This window comes from Grus americana, chromosome 1, assembly GCF_028858705.1.
Source record: "Grus americana isolate bGruAme1 chromosome 1, bGruAme1.mat, whole genome shotgun sequence".
Taxonomy (NCBI): domain Eukaryota; kingdom Metazoa; phylum Chordata; class Aves; order Gruiformes; family Gruidae; genus Grus; species Grus americana.
The window spans coordinates 76,397,132-76,420,101 of record NC_072852.1 but is presented as its reverse complement, the minus strand read 5'-3'; the positions used below and the strand labels follow the sequence as shown (position 1 = coordinate 76,420,101).

The window sequence follows — 22,970 nt, the reverse complement described above, 5'->3', positions numbered from 1 at the left end:
ACTGAGTTTTAGGGAGCAGCAATGGAGGAGGATTTTCCGTGGTGCAGTAGTGGGCACAGGCTTCTGGGTTCTGCCTAAGTGCTGCTTTTTCTGCCTTGCATTAAGCGACTTAAAAGTCTGAAAGGGTTTTGGCTCTGAAGAACATAAATATTACTGGAAGTCACTAGGACTTTTGTTCCTAAGCGTTAAAGCTGCGTTTGGACTGTGGTTCATTGCTCATTTATGGGCTGCTTCTTGAGAATCCAGCCAAATTGTCTTGTGAAACACTGCTTTTATTTCTGGTAAAATTTGGCCTCACAATCAGTTGATTAATATTCTTTATACGTATTTTTCTCACATCTAAACTCCAGAAGATTTTTTTTTTTTAAATGGGGAGACCTTTCTGTGATTTAGAGGCCTTATCAAAAAAGGCTTCTTCATCTCTTGAAGTCTAGGAGATTGTAGTGTATCGTGCAATGGAATGCAGTGCTCTGCATTACAGCTCCCATTAAAGCCAAAATTGGTGTATTTTATGCTGCAAAGTAGCCTATTATTTCTGATCACAGAAACATACAGCATCCAGAAGAACGCTATAAACATTGGGAAAATGTCAAGAACAGCTGGGAACCTGGCATTTGTTAGCGCCTTTGTATTAAAGGCTGTCTTTGGGTAGGTACCTTAACTCCATTTGTCTGCATTTTCATGAGAGAGTGCTAATCCTAACCTGTTCCAAACTGGCTTTATTGTTGAGATTTTTCTTAGGGTTGAGACTAGTATGCATTTACTTTTCCTGTAAAGAAGCTGGATAGTTCCACCATGCACTTCTAGGTGCAATTTGACATACCTCCTTTGACTTCTGTTTATCTATATTTATGAATTCCAAACAACTCTGCAATTCAAAGTTTTCTTTCTTGCTTCCAACTCAGATGATTTTTTTTTCCCCTTGATAAACACTGTAAATTAATATTTTTTTTTTATTTTACCTTCCAGCAACGAAGTTTGTTTAATTAAACTTTTATGATACAGGACACAGGTGATGCAGTTTAAGTAGAACAGGTTTGGGGAATTTATTGGGCTTTTTTTTAAAGGCTTGGTTAGGAATTAACCTGGCAATAAACAATCTGAAAAAACATTTTTAAAAAATTAAAAAATCATCAGGTTTAAAATAGCAGTGTCTCTGCTTATGTAAAGCCAGCAGTCAGACCACTTGGTAGGCTGGGGGGTAGAAGGGGAGACACGGATGCCGGCACATTATTATTATTCTGCTGCTGCACACAGGTCTGAATCAGCTCTGAAAGCGCATACATTGTTTCTTACAGAATGTCTCTGGCTCCTAACAACAGAATTGCAACGTGATGTCTCCACTAAAAATGCGATGACTCACAAATGAGTCAACAGTGAAGGTGTTACAGGAGGCTAACTGCTGTGCTGTCTGCCAGGGCTTCGTAACGTGCAGCAGCAAAGCTGGCCGTTAATTTACTCGACTTTCTTTTCATATAGAATTTTTTTAAATCGTCTAACCTATGGAGTTCTGCTCACATTACTGCTCTATGAAAACGTGGGTTTTGTAAGAGCCTCCCTAACTGGGTTAACATATTGAGATACCACATTGTACTGGATTTAACAGGCGTTTTCAGAACTCTGGCTGCTATTAAATTTAATTTCTGCTGAAATCTGTAGTGCAGCTTAATGTATTCATTCAGGAGCAGGGCTTTATCCTTGTCTGTCTCTATGCCACAAGAGGTGTCTTTACCAATTGGAATTGTAGATTTGTTTTCTAAAAAAAAAGGTATTTCAGGTCTGTCATGTTTTTGTATTGCTTTTTGCAGCTGAAAGGAAGGCCCCTCCATAAGCAAAACTCCATGTAAATCTCCCAGATTTTAGGTATGATACCCAGTTGAGGTGAATAATGGGGATTTGGGATATGCCACAATTACTAGCAAATTATATTAAGAACTGTGAAGAAGAGTTATCTGCTGGGCTACAAGTCTCAAGACAGACAAATCTGATTGTACCTGATTATTTTGTCTCTGATTACAATAAGGGACTTGTCTCCAGTTACATTAAATTTACCCTTCAAATTGCAAACACCGTATTATGTCTGCTGGGTTTTTTGCACTGCAAATCAGTGGTGGTAGCCCGGGAGTTACAGACTTTGCTTTGAGCCTGGATCAGTATTTCCGCTCGTCACGAAAATGTCTGTTTTCACTAGCCAGGACTTCTTTTTTGAACTCTCAGCCTTCGCTTTCCTAGACAAATCCCTCCTGGAAGAGTGCCGGGGCCGCTGGCTCTATGGTAGGGGTATTTTCAGTTCCCCCTCCTGGCAAAGTCCCGTTGTGCATGTGAGTAGCGTGCTTTGCTCTTCTGCTGCAGGATGAGGCTGGCGACTGGGGGGCTAATAACAGCCCCTGAGTCCGGTGGGTGCTTGGGTTTTGTTAGGCGGAGCGGGCTGACTCTGCTCGTTGTACCACCCGGTGTTTGGACTGGGTCGTTCTTTTGGAAGGGGTAGGTCTGACTCCTGCCAGGCGGAACAGGAGCTGAATGAGCGTTTCCTTCGTCCTTTTGAGCGACTTGATTTCGCCTGTGCACGACAGAGTGAGGTGATTCCACCTTCGTCCCCTTGGATATGCGTCTGATTTGACTTGTGACAGCCTGTCACTAGTTTGCTGGTAGTTTGGGACAATCAAAACTAATTTTTTTTTTCTCAGTGAATTTACTATTTGCTACTATTGTTTTACCCATAGTTCTTGCACTTTTCTATACTCCTAGCATGTAATTCACCTGGTTTTTGTGTGTGAGAGTTTTTTGTTTGTTTTTTTTTTTTTAAAGAAATCTTGGGAATACTTTCCTTGGCTGTCACTGACCACATTGCCAACACCTCTCAAACTGTTAATTGGCTTCCTCTTCATGCTGCTTTAAGTTGAATTTTCTTCTCTCTACATTTGAGACCTTTTACAGTTCTTTTCCTCCCTTCTCTTCATTGAATCTGGTTTTGCTGGCTGCTTCTGCTCATATGCCAGTATCTTACCTGAGCAAATGTCATCTTGTTTTCATCTGCTTAGGAATGCAGTGCTTCTCCTGAGCTGATCATATTGTCTAATTAATTTGAAATAGTCTAATACTTTCACTTCTTTCCACATCCTCATATAGACTCATCTGCTGATTCAATAATGGCCAGGTTAAGGGCAGATTCTGATGACTGCTTACTAAATTTAATTAATCATAAGAAACTTTCTGTGTGCAAGTGTGTGCACATTCTCTCTCTCTCTCACAGAGAGGCACATGCACTCAGACATAAATCTGCGTACATTCATATATGATGACTATTGCTCTGCCTCTACTGCACTCCTTATGTGCAAGTTGTTTTCAGAGCTGTCAAGTTCGGGGTCACTTCTTGTTACATGTTTTTTTTTTCATTGACTAGTCCTTATCACCCATAATCCAGGTTGGGTTGTGAGGTGTGTCTGAGATCTTAAAATGACATTATAAGGAGAGTTCTGAGATTTGTGCTGGAGTCCAGTCTGAAACTACTGTACAGCTGTTACGTAGGTCTGATTTTGCTCGGCTAAGCTTTGCGTTGCAGTTACCAGGGTTACAGATACTGCTTTGCCCTCCGTTGAAGTGGACTTCCTTTTTAGAAAACCAGCTCTTGCTCCTATGCTAGGTCTGATTTGACAGGTGCCAAGCCTGGTTGGCGGGATTTAGGCCTGATGAGCCAACTCTGTTGCTCGATAGCACCTACGCAATTGCTGGGGAGACTAGCAAGTGAGTGGAGCCAGCGCCCAACTGCAGGATGAACTTCCCCACAGACCTAGTAGTTAGCATGAACTGCTTAAGCCGAGGAGACCTGCCTTTGACTTTGCCTCCTGTCATAGAAACCTGCGTGTGTGCCTATATACTCATGCTTAATGACCTATTGGAGATGCTCAGACATTATGTCATGAGTAAGTAAAAAAAAAACCCAACCCTTAATAATAGAGAGTAGAATATGGTTTCATATTTTGGTCTGCATTTTTCCCAGAGCCCCAGGGAAAAAAAAACCCACATAAAATTATGAAGTGTCCTACCTTTTTGTATGCCAGCCTTTTCAGTTTGGAAATTACAGTACAGTGGGTAGTTTCTGAGAAACCCTAACTAGATTTGAGTGTAAGTTATGGGAAATATGAAAAAGTCTGGATGCTGTTCTAAACTATTCTGTGCCATTCACCTCTTTACAGACCTCTTGAATTTTAAACTGGTTTTCCATTTTCATTTGGAAATTTAAGAAGTAAATTTTCTTTGTTGTTAGATTCTGACTCACAGCTATTAAGCTCTTATGCGAATTCGCTTATAGTTTGCCTGCCTTTCCAATTTGGGTTTCATCCTGAGTTTGTAAAACAAAAATTTTGGCTATTTTGGCATACAGATTTATATTTGGCATACAGATTAAATTTTTATGTGCAATTTTGTTTAATATTTTTGGGCATGGGGTATGGAAGGATGTGAGGGCTGCCAGATAAGAGTTTACTCTTGTGCAAGACACAGGAGATGGTTCCCTTTTGTCTCGCCTTCCTCTCAAAAACTAGTGACGATACTCTAATCACTAGATGAGCCTAAGAAAAATTTCTGAGATTATTTCTTCCTGGTTTTTTTCCTACTGTCTCTGTCCTTCATAGAAGTAATGGGTTGGAAAGCTGGCCCTTTTTAGGCTTGATAATGAAAAAATGAATGTTTCGGAAGGATTCAGAAAGTACCTTGAAATGAGATTATAACTAGCTATTTCTTACATAGTTTCACTCATCCTTGATTTTGTTGCTTAATCAATTGGTAATATGAATAATCAAAGCTTTGCCCTTGATTATCCCTTACAGTTTGGCTTTAATCAAGGTACTACTGCAAACCAAGTACAGTCTAGCCTCTTTACATTGCTTTGTACATCTCTTCCCTAGTGGTGCACTATAAATCATTATAATAGTATTTCAGGTTTCCAGCATTTGATTTTTCTCTTTTACCTTTCTTCATTCCTCTTTTCCTTTTTCCCCCTCCATGATATATTTTGTGTACGTGAAGGGCCCTGGGCTGCCAGTCTCTTAATTGGTTATTAGTCTTTTGTAATATGTGTAACTCAACACCCCAGAGGAGCAGCTTTTACTTACGCCAGTAATTCTGTTGGTTGCTGCCTGGTTACGGGCACAGACTCTGAATTACTCCTTCAAGCAAAGATAATACGTGCTTAGGGAAGGCTGTGAAGACAAAGGTGTGTGTAGGTAACGAAAGATGAAGATGGCTTCTTAGTCGTGCTGGGTCACAAAATTCCCGTGGACCTTCAGCAGATGGTGGGAGGAAGATCGCCACCTTAGATTGGCACGCCTCTTTTGAGGCACCAACGCAACATAGATCTGTCACTTGAAAACTAGGCTCCTCGAAGGGAACGAGCTTCTCCAGTGTTTTGGTGGGTGCGCTCAGACCTGTGTTGGATCCAGCCTCCAATGCACTCTCAGCCTGTGCTGAGATTTCTAACACAATCTAGCTGGTGCTTTGCGTGTCCCCCTTCCAATGACAAGTTGATCTTAGTGGAGCAGGTATGCTGGCTCTCGCTGTTTGAAAAGCGTGCTGCTGTGATTCTGATCGTATGAGAGGAAAAAATGAGCAAACTTAAGTAAAACAACAGTGGAATTAGGCAAATTGCTTACTTTCAAATCCTCTCCCCCTTTAATTTTCATTAGTTCTCTTAACTTTGGCCGTTCCCAAACCAGCACTCTGTAGTTACATCCATTGGGAGTGAAGGGTCTGCAACTGCCACGGGTTTTTTGAAGTTGTAGGTGTCAAGTAATAATATATACAGTGCTGCAGTCTCTCTGTGGCTTGTGACCTGCTGTTGTTATAATGACTGACTGAGACCCTGTGTGCCTGGGGCAAAGTGCATCCTTTTGTGTTACATACTCCAAAGCCAGTCATGGTACTTTCTTACTAGAATATTAAAAAAAAAGGGGGAAAAAAGAGTACAATTCAGATGTATTACTTGTCCGCAAGGTAATTGGAGAATTTATAATGGGCCCTGATGCAAGCAAATAACCCTTGTGCCTAATCAGCAGAGAGACGGCAACCTTCCTGCTTCAAAGAAGAAACGCCAAGCGGGGGAGAAGATTATGTATACTTTGGTCTCTGTGCCACATGGAAATGACATCGCATCTCTCTTTGAACTGGATGCCACCACTCTTCAGAGAGCTGATTGCCTGGTTCCAAGGTAAAAGAAAAAAAAAAAGGGCAAAAAAATAGTGCTGCATTGACAGGGTTTCTTCCTTGCGTTATGCTGGTGAGTAAAGCAGAAGAAATCAAACACAAGCAAGTATTATCCTTCAGTTAAAATTTGAGGAGTGTTCATGGATAAACAAGGGATGTATAAAACATGATACTGCTGCTGTGACTGGGTAAAATAATTATAAGGATAAAAAAAGTGACACTTAAAGAGAGTAAGTGAAGAGAAAAATAATGGGCTAAATATTGCACGGATATATATGAGGACAGAATTGAGCCCTGTGCACTGTTTGAAAAAACTATACTGCTGATAGGTCTGAATTGTTCCCAACAAAATAACGTGTATGGTAAACTGGGCTTCTGTTTCCCTGACAGATCACAATGCCACTGAACACATTTGTTATTCAAATGAATTCAGCAAGTGGCTTCTGGGTTTTAATTGTGAATATTTGAAATTTCAACTGTGTTGCTTAGCTGAGATTGGCTAAATAAGTCACACTTAGTGTTGGTTGTGACTGAACGGGCATGGAGACACTTGGGGCTAGTTGTTATGAGAGTGGATTTTAAAGCTGGGTACCTGCAAATACTGATGTATGCAGCTTTGAAGTGTATTTGCTATGCTAAGTTTTGCCAGATAATTTGCTTACTTGAATACTCAAAGCCCATCAGCATGAAAGGGAGAGCGTGCATGAAGACCACAGTGAATATATTTAAAAAGTAGAATTCAGAGTAAAAACTGTAATTGATTTCTCAGCTCTGCTTTTTTGATAATACCCCAGATTATCATATGGAAAGAATTTAGAAGTATCTCATGTCTGCTCTTTGTTCACTTGAGTTTCAGTTGAGAACTGGTACTGTAAAAGCTTGCTCCCTGGAGCAAGGGTTTGCAGATCATAATGGTGAAGCTGTGAAACCATGGTCAGTGTTACTTTCTCGCTTTTGTGCTGTGACAGGTTGAGAGGGTTTGTTACTTTGCAGAAAAAAAAATAAGAAAAGAATTGGGTTTATTCATGAAATGTATTTCTGTTCAGATGGGATTTTATAACACCTTCCTTTTTAATGTTTTTCTTTAAGGAATACTTCTCTCCTAGGCTTATATAAATACTTAAAAACAGCATTCTGCATAATCCAAACATGCCGTTTGTTCTTGTTGCAGCTCTGTTCTGGGTGAGAAAGGAGGAGGAGACAAGGGAAAAGGGTACTGCTGTATCTTTTACGTCTCCCTCGCCCTTTTCTTATGAGTGGCTGGTGTGACTCATGCCTTCAAGTCATGATCACGTGTTGCATTGCATCCCACCATGCCCACTTTAGCGCAGGACCGATCCATCTAACCTGTTGTTTGCTTTGTCCTCCTTTAGGAACTCGTACGTCCGACTGAGGCATTTATGCACTAACACTTGGGTCACTAGTACCAGCATTCCAATAGACACTGATGAAGAGAGGCCTGTGATGTTAAAGGTAAACACATGTATCTTGGGGTTGAAATCCCAAATTCCTTCCTGAAGTTCTCTACTGGTGATCTCACTTAAAACGTGTAAAATATGCGTAATAATTAGGATAAAGGTAAGAGGCTTACTTACCCGTATTAAACCAAAAACTATTGCAGATTGGGACGTGCCAAACAAAAGAGGACAAGGAAGCTTTTGCCATTGTATCGGTTCCTCTGTCTGAGGTCAGAGACTTGGACTTTGCCAATGATGCAAACAAGGTTCTAGCATCAACTGTTAAAAAGCTGGAGAATGGAACAATAACCCAGAATGAAAGGAGGTTAGTGAGTTTTGGTTTTTTCCCTCCTAAATTGATGTTTGCTTACTCATGACATCATGGCATCACAGTAGTGGGTAAGTTTGTAACGTCCATATGGGCATAGAGACAATTGGGAGAGGACACTTTGGTGCTGAGAGTGCTAGCCCGGGATTAGACTCCATCTCTGTCAGAGCATCCTTGCTGTGCCTCAGGCTGGTCTGTGTATCTCCTCTGTAAAATGGGGGTAAATGACACTTCCCCAGCTCAGTGGCCACATAAATAAATGGGTAGCTCCCTGGGCAAATGCAAAGCATTTGTCTTAATTTCCTTTGATAAACCACTTCTGAGCTGCAATATGAGGGTCTCTTGCATTTGATTCTCATGTACAGGAAAGCCCTCTATACAGCGGACAGCATGGCAGGACTCTTGATTCGTGCGGAGCTGACTGTACCGCGCATTTGTGCTGTGAGGGCAGTAGAAGGAGGTCTCAGAGTGACCAAGAAACTGCCCCAATAGTCCCTTTCCTTTCTTATTTCTATTTTTCCCTGTTCTTTTTTTCTATTTTACATAATTTTGGTGTTTACCCTTTGTATTCGTGTGTATTGCAGCCATAGCACTATTAGAATGTCTGTTCTTCACACCTACCCCTGAATTAAGGGGTTTTGTTGTACATTGTGGCCAAATATATCCCACTGCCAGTGATGTAATTCACTATTTGTTTTCAGCTGTCTGTGGTTAAACTGAATATGAGACAGCATCTCTGGCGGTGTTAATTTGTAACTTCTATTCCACCATGCATCATATACAGCTTTCTGCTGAAAATGTTTATTTTTGGTGATAAAACTGAATTTTTGCTGTCAGTTGTCAGTAGCAATTAGACCAGATGGTTTAATATCAGGTGGAGGATTTATTGTAACAGGCAGATCTGTAATGGCCTGGTTGTTGGTACTCAGCCTTGGAAAGCTGATGGGCCATTGCATGATTGAGTTGAACCGGAGAGGGATACGACATAATCAAGGTGTGACATCCCTGGATTAACCTTGCCACTGCCGTGTCACTGCATTGTCAGGTCTTGATGTTGACAGGTTAGTACAACACACATGTAAAACGTTTCAGAGTGGTTTCAGAATAGTGCCATTGTTTGTTTGTTCCTGTGATGTCCTTTGGAAAAAAAAAGAAACCCCGCAACCTTTTCCCTGTCTTATCACCTTCCTGCTTAGGTAAGTATGGATCCCAAGAGTTTATTCCCGGTTGCTCCATCCTACATCTGCCTTTTCTGCTTTTTCTGTTGGAGGGGGACGCCTTGCTGTTCTCCACCAGTGGACTGAGACTTCTATAGCTAAAGCTCACTCAGAGGGTTTAGCTGAACAGCTCAGCCCTCTTGTGGGTAATGGAAGCTTTGTGTCTGGCTCCTGGAGATGACTTTGAAACTCTGCTGGGCATCTTCCTGCCACTCTCATAGCATGCCTGCAGGTTTACTAATTATAGGCTAGATGATGTCCAAATTCAGATGATGCTTACCCAGGGTAGGAAACGTGCTGGGTTTTGTTTGTAGAAGATTGCAAGTTCTTTTAAGGGACACTCATTGAAATCTGCGGGTATCCGTACTTCTCTCTCTGCATGCCTGGCGAGGTATATTAGTAATGAGGAGGCAGTGACCACTGTCTGCATTTTCTGAAGGGAGGAGAGAAGGAATTACTACTGCCTCTGTCCGTTTTAGCACTTGCTTCTACCAAATCTTCTTTTGTGTAGCAAAGAGTGGAACAAATGCAGTCATTTTTCAATAGTTTCTTGGGTCAGTAGGGAAATAGTCTAGTGGCAGAATGTTTTTATTCCTCTAGTGAATCCATCATCTTGTTTCATGGACCCATGTCCATGATAAAGTATAACAATCCTTGCTAGGCTGAGTAAGAGTGTCTTTCTACTGTTCCTGGGCCTTGAGGCCAACTGGTATGGATTTTGTATTTCTGAATACTCTGCATCAATACAGCATCCTGTATTTTTCTCCCTTTTTCCCTCTGGTTGTTGTTTAATGCCTTGGTAAACATCCCTGTGATGGATTTAAGCCTCTGCCAAACTAAGGTCTGGAATCCTTAAGTACATGTCAAACTTAACTTTGTAGTGATTGAAGTTCCATTGTGCTAGATAAAACTTGTTCTAAAAGGTGATTTTCTTTCTTAACGACTCCTAGCAAGTGTTGAATGACTGTATATAATAATGATTTGTCTATTCATTCTAGGTTTGTAACCAAGTTACTAGAAGATCTCATTTTCTTTGTTGCTGATGTGCCTAATAACGGGCAGGAAGTTTTGGATGTGGTCATTACCAAGCCAAACCGGGAACGACAAAAATTAATGAGGGAACAAAATATATTGGCTCAGGTATGTCCTACTGTATTAATAACTTGCTTGTATTTACAAACAGATTGTAGGAGAGAGTTATTTGAGAAAATGTCATTTTTAGGTAACTTGGCTTATGCCGTGTTAGGTTTGTGTCTGGTTGGGTTGGATAGATATGACAGTACTTAGTCAAGGCTCAGCTCTTGGTCTGTGAATGAGATAGAAGCACGAGGGGCCATGTCTGATGGCTGTTAGTTTCACGTGATTCCCATGATTTTTGAGATTAACATTTGATAGCAAATTGTTGATAAAATTTGAAACAAGCTTGCAACATGGTCCCAATCCTACAAGCGTTCCCCATATAGGAAAAACTCTGATGCCCTTATGGATCCCTGACTTTGTATGAGGGCCAACTTGCATGTAAATCAAAATTAATATTCTCTTTAAGTAGCCAACTGAAATAAAAAAAAAAAAAGGTGAAAAGGATGAAATTGGACAGCATCCAGTATTGTCCCCCTTTTTCATCCTTAATTTATCCAAAGTTAGGGTACTTGACTAACGACGTTTAAAACTAGGGATAGCAGTAAAGAGAAAGCAATGTCAATCAAGTTGGTGGGAAATGTAACGCTAAATGCATACAGCTATAATGTCTGAGATTTGTGCCTCTACTTGTATTTAGTCATATGTAGATAAGTGCCATGATTGACTTCTGACTTTGGTTGATAAGGCCCTTGTGCTGATCCTGTCAGGGCACATTTCCATTGACTGCTATAAGTTAAGCAAAAATCTGGGTTTGATTTTCATTCTCAGTGATTTTGATTTTGAACAGATATTCGGCATCCTCAGAGCTCCTTTTAAGGACAAAGGTGAAGGATCGATGCTGAGACTTGAAGACTTAGGTGACCAGAGATATGCTCCATACAAATACATGTTAAGGTTATGTTACAGAGTTCTCAGACATTCCCAACAGGACTATAGGAAGAACCAGGTCAGTGGAATTCAAGATAATTTTCCTCCTGATTTCTGTAATTCTGTATCCTGGGTTTGACATCACTCTCTGCACTTACAAGTGGGGATTGTGTGGGAGTGGTGAAAGGACTGGCTTTTGTGTAGGCTAGTAGAAAGAAGTCACTGTCATATACCACCTCACGCTGAGGAGCAGTGTGTTTCTTTTGTAGGCATTTGTATATGAATTGCATGATCACCAAACAACATTATAGATGATGGTATACTTTCACAGTCTTAGACTGTGGGGTCCACTACTTCATTCATGAGCTGTTACTAAAATTATGGTCTTGGACTCTGGATTATATAGTGAGAAGTCTGCAAAACTGTCTGTTTCTGTTGCTTCCATAGTTGTGGAGGGATGGCAGTGAATCAGACCAGAGGTTATTCTATCAGTTAGCCTGATTTCCCACTGCTGGATACTCCCTGTGAACAAGAAGTATTTCAGAACATGGTGTCGAACGCTTTGCACATTGCAGCGAGGAAAAACTGCGCTAACTTTACAGGACTAAAGGGACTAGAGATAAGAGATTGAACTGCTATGTGTGGCTTCTTTGTTTTCTTTCTAATGCTTTACAGAAATATTTCTGTCTTGGAGGGAGAGAAAGAGAGGAGGGAAGACTCAGGAAAGAAACTTTCTTAAACATTATAAAAAACTTTTGGTTTTTCCTTTTAAAAAAGTTGGTTGCCATTTCTTGAATGTTGTATAAATTTTCATGGATTCATTCCTTTGGTTTATGAAAGAATAAGAAGAGTTAGTCATCCCTAATATTGAATCTGTTTCTTGGGGTACATATTTTAGGTGTTCAGATGTTCTTTTGTTCAGGACGGTTCAGAGAGGAAAATTTTGGGGGTTGTTATGATTGCCAATTGAGCTGGATGCTTCTGGTTCTAAAAGAAAAACATTACTGCTTAACAGGTCATCATGGGAATTTTCATTTTTTCAGGAATATATTGCTAAGAACTTCTGCGTCATGCAGTCCCAGATTGGTTATGATATTCTGGCAGAAGACACCATCACAGCTTTGTTGCACAACAACAGAAAACTGCTAGAGAAACACATCACGGCTAAAGAAATAGAGACATTTGTTAATTTACTCAGGAGGAATCGAGAGCCAAGGTTTGAAGTGGTTCATGTAACATTCTTTTTCTGTATTGATAGGCTTTTATATTGCAGTAGCTGTGAATCTGCCTGCTATTCATAGTTTTGTTGTCTTTTTCTCCCAGCTTAATTTTTTTTTTTTTGACCTGGTAGACGAAAACCCCACATGTACAGTGCTAGAAAATGTTAGAACTACTTGTAATTCTTGGGATTTGACCATATCTGCGTTTCAGAACTAGAGCTTACAGAAAAGAAGGTTTATACTTTACAGGGCAATTTTGAAAATTTGGTTTTAGTTCAGATTGGGGCTGAGGGAAAAGACAAATTTTAATTTCTAATAACTCTGCAGCTCCTCTGTGAAACTGCCACTTGTGTTGGTTCCCCTGCTAATAATCTTGGTGCAAATTACACAGATGTCAATTTTTCTAAGCTTTTATCAATATCAGTTGTCCAGGTTCTGACTCCAGGTCAGACCTGAAAGGGACCTAGGGCAGTGAAGATCCCAGTGAACATGTGTCCTAGACCAGATCTTGTTGCAAATAAAAAATTCTGGCCTTGAGCTTAACTCACTTGGACATTTTTTTTATTAGCTTTAGGTCAGAATATAAAGGAAATGGATATTTTTTTTAAAATGGAAAAATCTATTTTTTTCATTGGTAATTTCACAACTGAAAATCCAAAGTAATACAAATACAAGAAATTAATGTACTAAAAGCCAAATCATGTCCTCTGTAATTGTGAATACCATTTTTCTGTTAGTGATTAAGGATATTGCTCATGGCCCTGGTGCTTCACTGCTTCAATTATTCTCTATGTGTCTGCAGCCATTTTGCCTCACTCTGTAACCTCATTGCCTCTCCCATGCTAAACTGTGACATCATAACCACATGACATCAGCTCCTTCTCAGTGCTGAAGGGTCCTAGTATTTATTGACAATCTCATGTCACTTTGTGGTGGAGGATGTCATAGTATTGTTCCATAATTAAATTGTGCAATTGCTGTGCATTAAAATATACATTCACTTCTTTAAGGCTGAACTCCAAGAGCAATAAATGTTTGAAAGATACACCTTGCCAAGATGGTGCAATCTGAACAGTAAAGGCACTTGTTTTCATTGAGAGTCTTGTAGACTTTTGCAGCACTGCTTGTGTGAGTAAGAAGGGTGGTAGTATGCTCTAAAACACGAGAGCTACAAAATTTTCCCAAGTTTTAGCTCCAACGAGGTAACTCCCCCAGAATTCTGTGTAATTATGTGCTATTTACTTAGTATTATCTTTGTAATGCAATATTCCTGTGCACTATTACCTGTTACCACAAAACTTCATTTCAGTGATGGGTAAAAATTGTTCCTAAGTGTACCCAAAAAGTGCTTTCTGTACTCATCCCTTGCAGTTCCCAGACTTCTGTGGGGAGTGTGGTCTGTGCTAACACAGAAATGATTTTCTGATTCACTCTGGTAGGATGACCACCTATAGAGGTTCAGTCTATTGGGTCCTTGAACGGCTGGTAGTAAATGGTCAAATTTTTTATCTGGATTTCTAAGGAAGTGGAGTATATGATCTCTGTGTGTGTGCCTGCTCATATCTGCTCCCCCACCAGCTCTTGAGCCTCTTTCCCACTTTTAGCTACATTTGCTAGAGGAGTGATGGGCTCAGAGAAACTTAGTTCCTACGAACGTCACGAAAAGAAGCAGTTACATAGCGGGAAGAGGCCCTTCTTATATTCCAGTGAGGCAAAGGCTGCGATATGGACTACCGTTAATACACATGGACAAATCCATGAAAGAGGGACAAGAAGCAGATACCTAATGGATGTCCCAGCTGTGAGGAAAGCCTCAGCCCGAACCTTGTTAAACATCAGAAGACCTAAATTCGAGAGACTAATTCATAGGAAACTGATTTCCATGCAAAGCTGTGTTATTTCTGCTTTACGTGGAATGACCTCTTTGAATACAGAGGTCCTGTCTTCAGGTCCCGCCACATCTTCACTCTTCACTAATTGTTGGCTGTGTCACTTCAGAGATTTTTAACTGGCGTCTTTAAAAGGTAGAGGTGTGAACTCCTTCAGTGCAGTGGAGTTCCTCAGAGGGCACATGGCTATTTCCAGCACGAGTAACATCTCTTTGCTACTTGGGTTAGGGAGACGAGTGTTCCCTCATGGGGAAGATGGGTGAGAATGTGTTCTCTTGCTTTGGGTTCCTGACAAGGGCGAAGGCCTTCAGTGGAGCTCCCCTGCCAGCCAAGCTTAAGACAGCCTCAGGCTGCTCTTAAGTTCTGGCACAACTCTTTGGCCTTTGACTTGCTGAGAATTGTCACACTTGGGATATTTTTCTTTTCTCTCCATGACTGATTGTTCAGCACTGTTCAGGGTGGCTCTCAAAGCTATTACCTTTGTCTGTTGTGAGTTGCAATAGTATGAGTTGGCAAGGATCCTATGTTGTTAAAACCTGCAATATATGCTCTCTTGAGCATGTAAGTGATGGATGCTAGAGATTTCTACTGCAATGTTTCTGTGTAGTATTTTAAGTCTCCCATTCTGTTGTTTTTTTGACTGCAGATTCTTGGATTATCTGTCGGACCTGTGCGTATCTAACACCACAGCAATACCAGTAACTCAGGAACTCATCTGCAAGTTTATGCTGAGCCCAGGGAATGCTGACATTCTCATTCAGACTAAGTGAGCATCCATAATCGGAACATACCTTTTTGTTATCTGCTCTGTTGTTACATTTGTAACAGTTTGCTAGTGGCTCCGTTGTGAATGATTTGTGTTTGCAGGCTGGTTTCAACACAAATGGACAATCCCTTGGAATGCCCAGTCATCTCAGATGATATCGATGAAGAGGAAGTGTGGCTTTACTGGATTGACAGTAACAAGGAACCTCACGGCAAAGCCATCCGGCATCTGGCTCAGGAGGCGAAGGAGGGCACTAAAGCTGATTTAGAAGTTCTTACCTACTACAGGTAAAACTCCTTATTCAAATGGAAGAAAATGTAAATTCTCCAGAGAGCCTGGTGCTGTTCTTATCTGGATCATTTGCTAATATCAAAAAAGGAAACCAAGTCATGCCAGAAATTTGGATCAAAAGTTTGTTTCAACTGTTCCTGTAGGAGCATCACACTCTGCTGTCTATTCCAGACAAATCTTGAATTTCCTTTGCTCATGACAACTCTTTGTGTCTTTTTATCATTTTGCCTCTTACCTTTTATTTATTGGGCTGTATTTTTAGGTTGTGCAGCTCTGGAAGCAAGGCATGCTCCGAGGAAGGAGTGTCCTGAGCATTCTGAGGATTAGAGGAGAGATGGGATCATGGAACAGTGTTTTACACAGATTGAAAACAAATAGTTCAAATGCTTCAGCTTTCCATTGAACAATGCTTCCTTTGAGTTTCAAAGGGAGACCAGTCTTCACGGGGATTGGAGCCTGACGTTAGCATTTTTAACGGCAAGTTGGTCCCTTGGATAGCAAAGTCACTCTTGTCATTTTTTAGCATTTACATCAGAAAGACTGACATCAGGCTTGTAAAGTAAGACTTTGAGGTATGTTGTTTCATGGTATTTGAAGAAATCAGTTGGAAATACGTTGTTATTTTTTTTAAGGTACCAACTGAACCTCTTTGCAAGAATGTGCCTGGACCGCCAATATCTAGCCATCAACCAGATTTCTGCACAACTGTCAGTAGACTTGATCCTACGATGTATGTCTGATGAAAGCCTCCCTTACGACCTCCGGGCTTCTTTTTGTCGACTGATGCTACACATGCATGTGGACAGAGATCCTCAGGAAACTGTGGTACCTGTCAGATATGCCAGACTGTGGACTGAAATTCCTACTAAGATCACAATTCACGAGTGAGTTGAAAGTGTCGCAAACTAAAGTACAAAAGTGTTTTTTAGGAGTTAGACTCAGAACAAAATGGTTGTAGATGTGTAATGTCAACGCATGTGTGAAAAGGTATTTTGTTGCACAACACAGAGCTATTAATTATTGTTACTCTTGGAAACTTCCATGGGTAGCTTTACGTGAAAATATTTCAATTTCTTTTTTCACTGTGTTCTTATAGGGAACAAGCTGGGGAAAAATGGAAATGGCCTTTCCTCAGACCAGCTGAACTTGAAGTAATCTAATTGTGTCTAACATTACACGTTTGCTGGGCTGGAACTCAGGTTTATAATTCAAGCTCAACTGAAAGCCACAGTTGGAAAGCCAGAATTTACAGTTAGGTACAGCTATTGCCCCAGAAACAGTTCAGAGGCTGTGGCCTCCATCTGGCAAAGTACTTAAGCATGTGTTAAATTTAAGTATGGGAGAAGGGCCCATTGCCTTCAGTGGAAACCCTCTCTGGCTTATTTGATTTGATGGAGCAGCGCCGCTGAGCTAGACCCAGACAGGGAGTATGTGGCTGAAGAAACAGAGGAAGAAGTATAGCAGTGCAGCAGACAGTATCGCTTCTGTTAGCGAGATGAGGGACTGTTTTGACGTATACGAATCAGTCCTAGTTGGTGGTGCAGGGGAGGAGGTCGTCTGTCCCGAGCTGCTTTCCTGATCTGCTGTCTTCCTTGTGGAAATAGTAAACTCTGGCTGATGGGCAGAGAGAACAGCTGAGACTTAGAAATTATTGAATTAAGAGTGCACCTGCCAGAATAGTAGTATTTTCCTGTCTCTGTTATTCCCATTCATTGTAACCCTTACTGGTACAGTTGGAGGGGAAGGGTTGTGCATCCTCTGTGCTTATCTATGCAGAATCAGCTGACCTCTACCCCTTCTCCTTACAGAGAACTGACAGTAATTTTATAGCATTGTGATTGTTTTTTTAATTTACTGACAGCTGATCCTGATATTAGAAGGACAGAAAATTAAACACCTTTGTGCCTTGCATTGTAGGTATGATTCTTTCACTGACTCTTCAAGAAATGAAATGAAGAGGAAATTTGCACTTACTATGGAATTTGTAGAAGAGTACTTGAAAGAAGTTGTAAATCAGCCCTTTCCTTTTGGAGACAAAGAGAAAAATAAACTTACATTTGAGGTACTTCTCAGCTATCTGCATCGTCCTCATTTTAGCTAAGTTGACATGCCTCTTTCAGAATGAAGATAGTTGTAGAATAAATATTGGTGTAAAATGTCCTAAGGAAGCACCAGTTCCTAATGCCAGTGTTCTTGGTGATGACTGTTAACTGCAGAAAATAATCTACTGTCAAACAGTTGTATTTTTCCTTCCTTCTCCTGAGGTGGTTGCATTTTAGTGGCAGGAGGGAGGGAGACGCGTGTGGGTGAATGGCCATATGACCTTTCTTTCCACATTAGTGAATTAGCCGGCAGGGATTCTTCAATATAAGTACGTACTATTCCCTGTATAAGATATGACACTGAAGGAAATACTCTGAATAACCTAATCCTGTGTTTTAAATATTGTTTGAAATGCCTGACAGAAACTTTAGATAGGCCTAAATCTTCTAGATTGGAAAGACTTGTACTAATTTGAATGCACTTTACATCTGGATTTCTGTGAAAGCTGCTGTGTGAAATGCAACTGTCTTGCACAGCCAAATACTGCAAAGGTTGCCAATACTTTCTTCATTTTTAATTTCTTTTTCTCATAGGTGGTACATCTGGCTCGAAACCTGATATACTTTGGCTTTTATAGTTTTAGTGAGCTTCTCAGACTGACCCGGACGCTGCTGGCAATTCTAGATATTGTTCAGGTTCCTATATCATCATACTTCGAACGGTTGAGCAAATTTCAGGATGGAGGTGAGAGAAGCAACAAAGACTGTTATTCCAGTGTGTAATTCATTATTTAGGTTGGAAATAATTTATGGAACATCTCATTGATCTTTCAAGGTTCTTTATCCACACATAAACCCACCTACAGGAACATATTGCAGGATACATTAAGATGGTCAGCTACAAAGGAACCTTTTTGAACAGAGCTGCAGACTTCATGACTTGTGGTTACTGTGTTGATGCTGCTGCTCCTTTGCTTGTTTGGAACTGAACTTTCAAATCTGGATCTAAGCCTCAGTGTCCCTCATGCTGAACATCCCAAGCAAGTGCAGATAGCGTTTGCCTGGGCACAGTGATTATGATGGCTCATATGTGGCACAAGTGTTCATTAGTCATCTTAGCACTTCACTTAAAGGGAGAATAAGATGTTTCTGGTCCCACAACTGCAGAAGCACCAGATGGAAATCCTGATGAGACCATCCTCTGCATGTGTTTGTCAGTTTAGAATCTTCTTTTTTTAACCCAGACCAGAGTGCCTGTCTGACAACCCCCAGACAATACCTATGTCCCACTGCCTGTTCTACCATGGCTTAAAACTGGATTGAAGAATGAGCATGCCAGGAAGGTGCTGAAACTTTGCAGTTTAGTTTTCCTGTGCGTGTGGCAGGGGAGGTGTGACAGTCATGTGGGCTGAGAGTCCAGGAGACTGGCTGATGGCAAATTCTGTTTTAATATGTGGCAGATGAGTGTCATTGCACTGCCAGCTGGCCCACAGCACCAAAAAGGATGAGCTGTCTTGTTTGAAACAGCAATTATTTTGTATTTTCTCTGGGAGGCCTTTTCCCAGCCTTGAGTTTTCCTAATCATCATTTTGCTCAGTCACTCCTACCGGTGCCCTGCGTGAGTGTGCCATCCTTCATAGCTCTTTTCTTCTTTGAGGTTCACACACTCTGGAGAAGTGTAGACTGTCGTTGTCATCTCTGAGCCAAGAAGTCTTGATCTTTCCTCCATCACTGCCAGTACACTTTACAGAAAGCCCCTGAAAGTCTTTCCTGCAGTGCTGTGCACACTAAGGCATGGTACAGCTGGCTGCAGTCCCTCTACAGCACTGGAGAAAGGCTGTATGTTCAGACACTTGGAATTATGTTTTCCTTTTTTTTTTGTCCCTGAAATACTGCATTGCAGACTCTCCTCTTAAATGGTTCTGGACACAGTTTGACTCCAGATAAGATCTTGGCATATTGGCAAGATGGAACATGCAGATGTGGTTCTTCCATTTAGTTCTCTCTCTGCTCAAGTCTTTAATCCTGATTATACATATCATTCAATGTTTTTACTCACCTTCATTACTCATAAAATTGTGTTTCATCCTTAATTCCCTTTTATTTCTGTTGAAGGGTTTCCTTTCAGGCTTTGTACAAGAGGAAAGAACCACCCATTAAGTGCAAACAGACCTGCTCTCAGTTATATTAATTTCCAGAGCAATTCCATGTAAATCAGTGAATTTACTCTGAAATAAATGAGTGTGAAGGAATGCAGAAAATGTCACCACCATGCAAATGGAAGCTCAGTGGCCTTGTTAGTAACACTCAGCCATCAACTGGAGCCTTTTTGGAAACTTTTGTCACACATCTACTTTTGTCTCACATTCTTTCAGCAAAAAAGGCACAGGATTTTTTGTATGTCTTTGATTACTTTCAGCCTTTATACAGATTCTTTAAACTTCTTTATTGACTGTTTATCTTTTAAACACTGGACCAGTTCAGGTCAGGATGTGACAATACACTGATGTTCTTTTGGAAATGATCTGTGGGCTGGTTTGGGTTTTTGGTTTTTGGTTTTTGTTTTTTTTTTGTTTTTTTTTTTTCTCCCCTTTTCCTGCTAACTATATGGCTAGAAAGCCCATTGCTTTGGAGAGGGTTTTTTGCTAGCTCAGACTGTTGTCAGTTGTGTCTGCTGTCTTAATGGAGACCAGAGATAGAGATGTTGACTATGCTGTCTAGTCTTAAAAATAGGCATTGAAATTTTGCTGCAGAGACATAGGTGTTCTTATGTTGAAATAGTTGTAAGATTTGCTGGAGAGGCCTTCTACAGTCTTTGACAAAAGAAAAGGATGCCCATCTTTGGATGGTCATATCTTGTCTTCAGCCTCCCTCTTCTTTTCTGATTGACAGGTCATAAAACACATAAATTGTGCGTTTGCTTTGCAGTCGAGACAGAACGATCCTGAACGTTTAGCTGCTATGCCCAAGCATCCTACTGTTCCTCCTTCTTTCTCTGGAGGTGCATACTTACCTACCCACGGGCAGCATTAGACTATGAAGATGCATATGCTGCAAGGATGCATAATTTAGAAGCAGTTTAAGCAGTTTGGTAACTTCTGGTCTTGTTTTTGAGCACCTAGCTCGTAGAACTTCATGCCCGAAGAATATATTTCATGTCTGAAAACTGTATTACTCAAGCAAAACAGGGGAGTACTTTTCATTAAGAAAAGCCATGCAAAACCCAATCAGCATTAACTTTAGCTGCAGATTGAGATGAGAGAGGGAGCTCAAGAAGGAAGCACCAGGTACTGTAGCTGCTGACATTCTGCAGACCACTGCTGTGGCCGAGGTGTCAATGTCTGTAACTTCTGCCTGTCTTTGTTTCATGTGGAAGCCTGTTGGTGAGGAATGAATCAGACCGTAGGGGCAGGAGTTTGGCTGGCATAAGTTGCTCTAGTTCCTAGGGCTGTGAGAGTTCGTGCCAGCTGAGTATTTAGCTTCACTCTTTTTTTTCCTTTCCCTCCTGTTTTTTTTCTTGTGTGTGTGGTTTTTCATTTGTTTTGTTTTTTTTTTAAAAAACCCCAAACCCCAAAACCCTGTTGTTGGGTAGCAGTCCTTTAAAACAAGCCCTGCAGTTGTTTTGCCCCCACATCCTGATTGTGTCTTTGCTACAAGGTAATGAGAAGGTTTGAATGAGGCGCTAGACACACAGAGAGCCCTTGACCTGCTTGTGTGCTCTCTGCCTTGCTGGGTATCACTTAGCCGTAGCTGAGGTGCGACGTGTCCACACTGAGCGAGAAAGAGCTGAGCTCAGGGGATGTGCTGGCTTGTGCTGTAGTGTTGTCGGCTGCTTCTGTGTCCAGTCTTTTCAGACTTCGTGAACTTGTGCTTGAGCCCACAGTAAGTGCTTATGTTTTCTGTCTGAGTGCTGGTGGTGGGCTGGAACTTATGTCCCTCTGCATGTGTTGGACTGTAGATGATGCTAAGGATGAGTCCTGACTTGAGACTGGGCTTGAGTCTGTGTTTGACAGGGAGACCTTGCTGTATTAGGGTTGCTGGAACAAGCCTGTGCGTGAGATGATCATGTGTCTTAATGATGTTCTTGTACCTTTTTTTATCTTCTGAGGGAAACGAAGGACCAGGGGTCTGATTCCATAATGCTTTGCATCTTGTGCAGTCACTTCTACCCAAACAAGTTTGACCCCAAAGGTACTGACATTACTTCAATCCTGTAGAGTCTGGATCCACCTTGTCCAGGATCCACTAGGGATCCTGAAGAATAAACAGGCCAACAGAGAAACTGGTCTCAGGAATTTCGTCTAGATCCCACCTCACTCTGACAGTAAGGATTGTTTACCAGGCAAAGTTGTAGGTATACATTGTTTTAAAATTTTATAGTACTTATAAGATTGTACATCAGAGGTTCCCCTTCCCCTTTTACACAGATAGCCCCTCTCTGTTGTAAAACTGAGTTGTTGAGAACATCTGTTAGTTGTTTTATCAGTTACCTGTCTTGGCTTTTTATTGTCCCTTTTAATTTATGATACTGATCTCTTAGGCTATTAAGTAAAAAGGATTACAATAGAAAGTAACTCAGCCTGGGGTTTTTGTGGTTTTTGAAAATGTGCTGGCATTTTCTAAGATCAGGATGGTTTGTTGATTTGAAAGCGTTTTCTTATTCATAACTTCCATAAAATACAGACAGATGGATTGTTCCCTGCCCTGGTTCAGGATGGTGGGAGCTCTCCCTCCAGTCAGTTAGGGGTGAGGGTGACTTATTTCTGTCTTTAGAGGAGATTCTGCTCTCCTATATCTCTCCAGTCTGCAGCAAGTGTCTCGCTCCACAGCATCCTCTCTGGCAGGTCCAGTACCTGCAACATTCATGTCATACCTTTGAACACAGAGTATTGCAGGTAGGTGTCCCTCCAGCACCTCATTGCCCTGGGGATGTGCAGGTTTACACAGCTTCTTTCTTAAGGAAGGTTAGCTTCCCTGAGTTGCAAAACTCATTATATTGATGTTCTTTTAAAAAGAAAGAAAAGTTAAGATTGTATCTGTTGTGATTTTGTGCATATACTGTGAATGTGCAGAAGTAAATTATTTGTTTTGGAGATTATACAAGTTGTGGGTTTTGGTTGTGGGTTTGTTTGGTTTTTTTTAATCCATCCATTCAGTGATCACAAATGTCTAGGCATTAACTTTAATTCAGCTCAAAGTATGAAATACATGTTCTTACTTAGAGCTTTGAAGTGTAGCTCTAAACCCCAGTTTAGACAAACACTGAAAGCCAGCCATGATGCCTGGGACTGATGTTTTAATGGTATAAACAAATGTGTTTAAATTTTATCAAGCACTAGGGGCCTGATCCTGTAACTCTAATGTAGGAGAGTGCTACTGAATACCAGCTTGGCTCTCTATATTTTAATTTTCATCACTACCTTACTGTAAATTGACATAGTTTAATATTAAATGGATATTTAACAGCAATATTTTGTCAATAATTATGCCTATTCAGAAATGCAGTTGATTTTCAGGTTCTAGGACAAGTGACTTAAAGAGGTTTGACCAAA

General features: G+C 40.9%; 1 protein-coding gene across 3 annotated transcripts in view; it reads left to right on the top strand.

Moving 5' to 3' along the window:
• The window catches only part of ITPR2 (inositol 1,4,5-trisphosphate receptor type 2), a 263,261-nt gene that overhangs the window by 69,402 nt on the left and 170,889 nt on the right, over positions 1–22,970 (top strand). For all 3 annotated transcript variants that reach the window (XM_054827703.1, XM_054827693.1, XM_054827713.1), the window contains exons 11-21: positions 6,051–6,205; positions 7,575–7,674; positions 7,823–7,983; positions 10,202–10,343; positions 11,131–11,289; positions 12,254–12,426; positions 14,966–15,085; positions 15,187–15,372; positions 16,009–16,260; positions 17,294–17,438; positions 18,013–18,163. In XM_054827703.1, the coding sequence (XP_054683678.1) occupies positions 6,051–6,205; positions 7,575–7,674; positions 7,823–7,983; positions 10,202–10,343; positions 11,131–11,289; positions 12,254–12,426; positions 14,966–15,085; positions 15,187–15,372; positions 16,009–16,260; positions 17,294–17,438; positions 18,013–18,163 (1,744 nt within the window). The remainder of the gene's footprint in view (positions 1–6,050; positions 6,206–7,574; positions 7,675–7,822; positions 7,984–10,201; positions 10,344–11,130; positions 11,290–12,253; positions 12,427–14,965; positions 15,086–15,186; positions 15,373–16,008; positions 16,261–17,293; positions 17,439–18,012; positions 18,164–22,970) is intronic.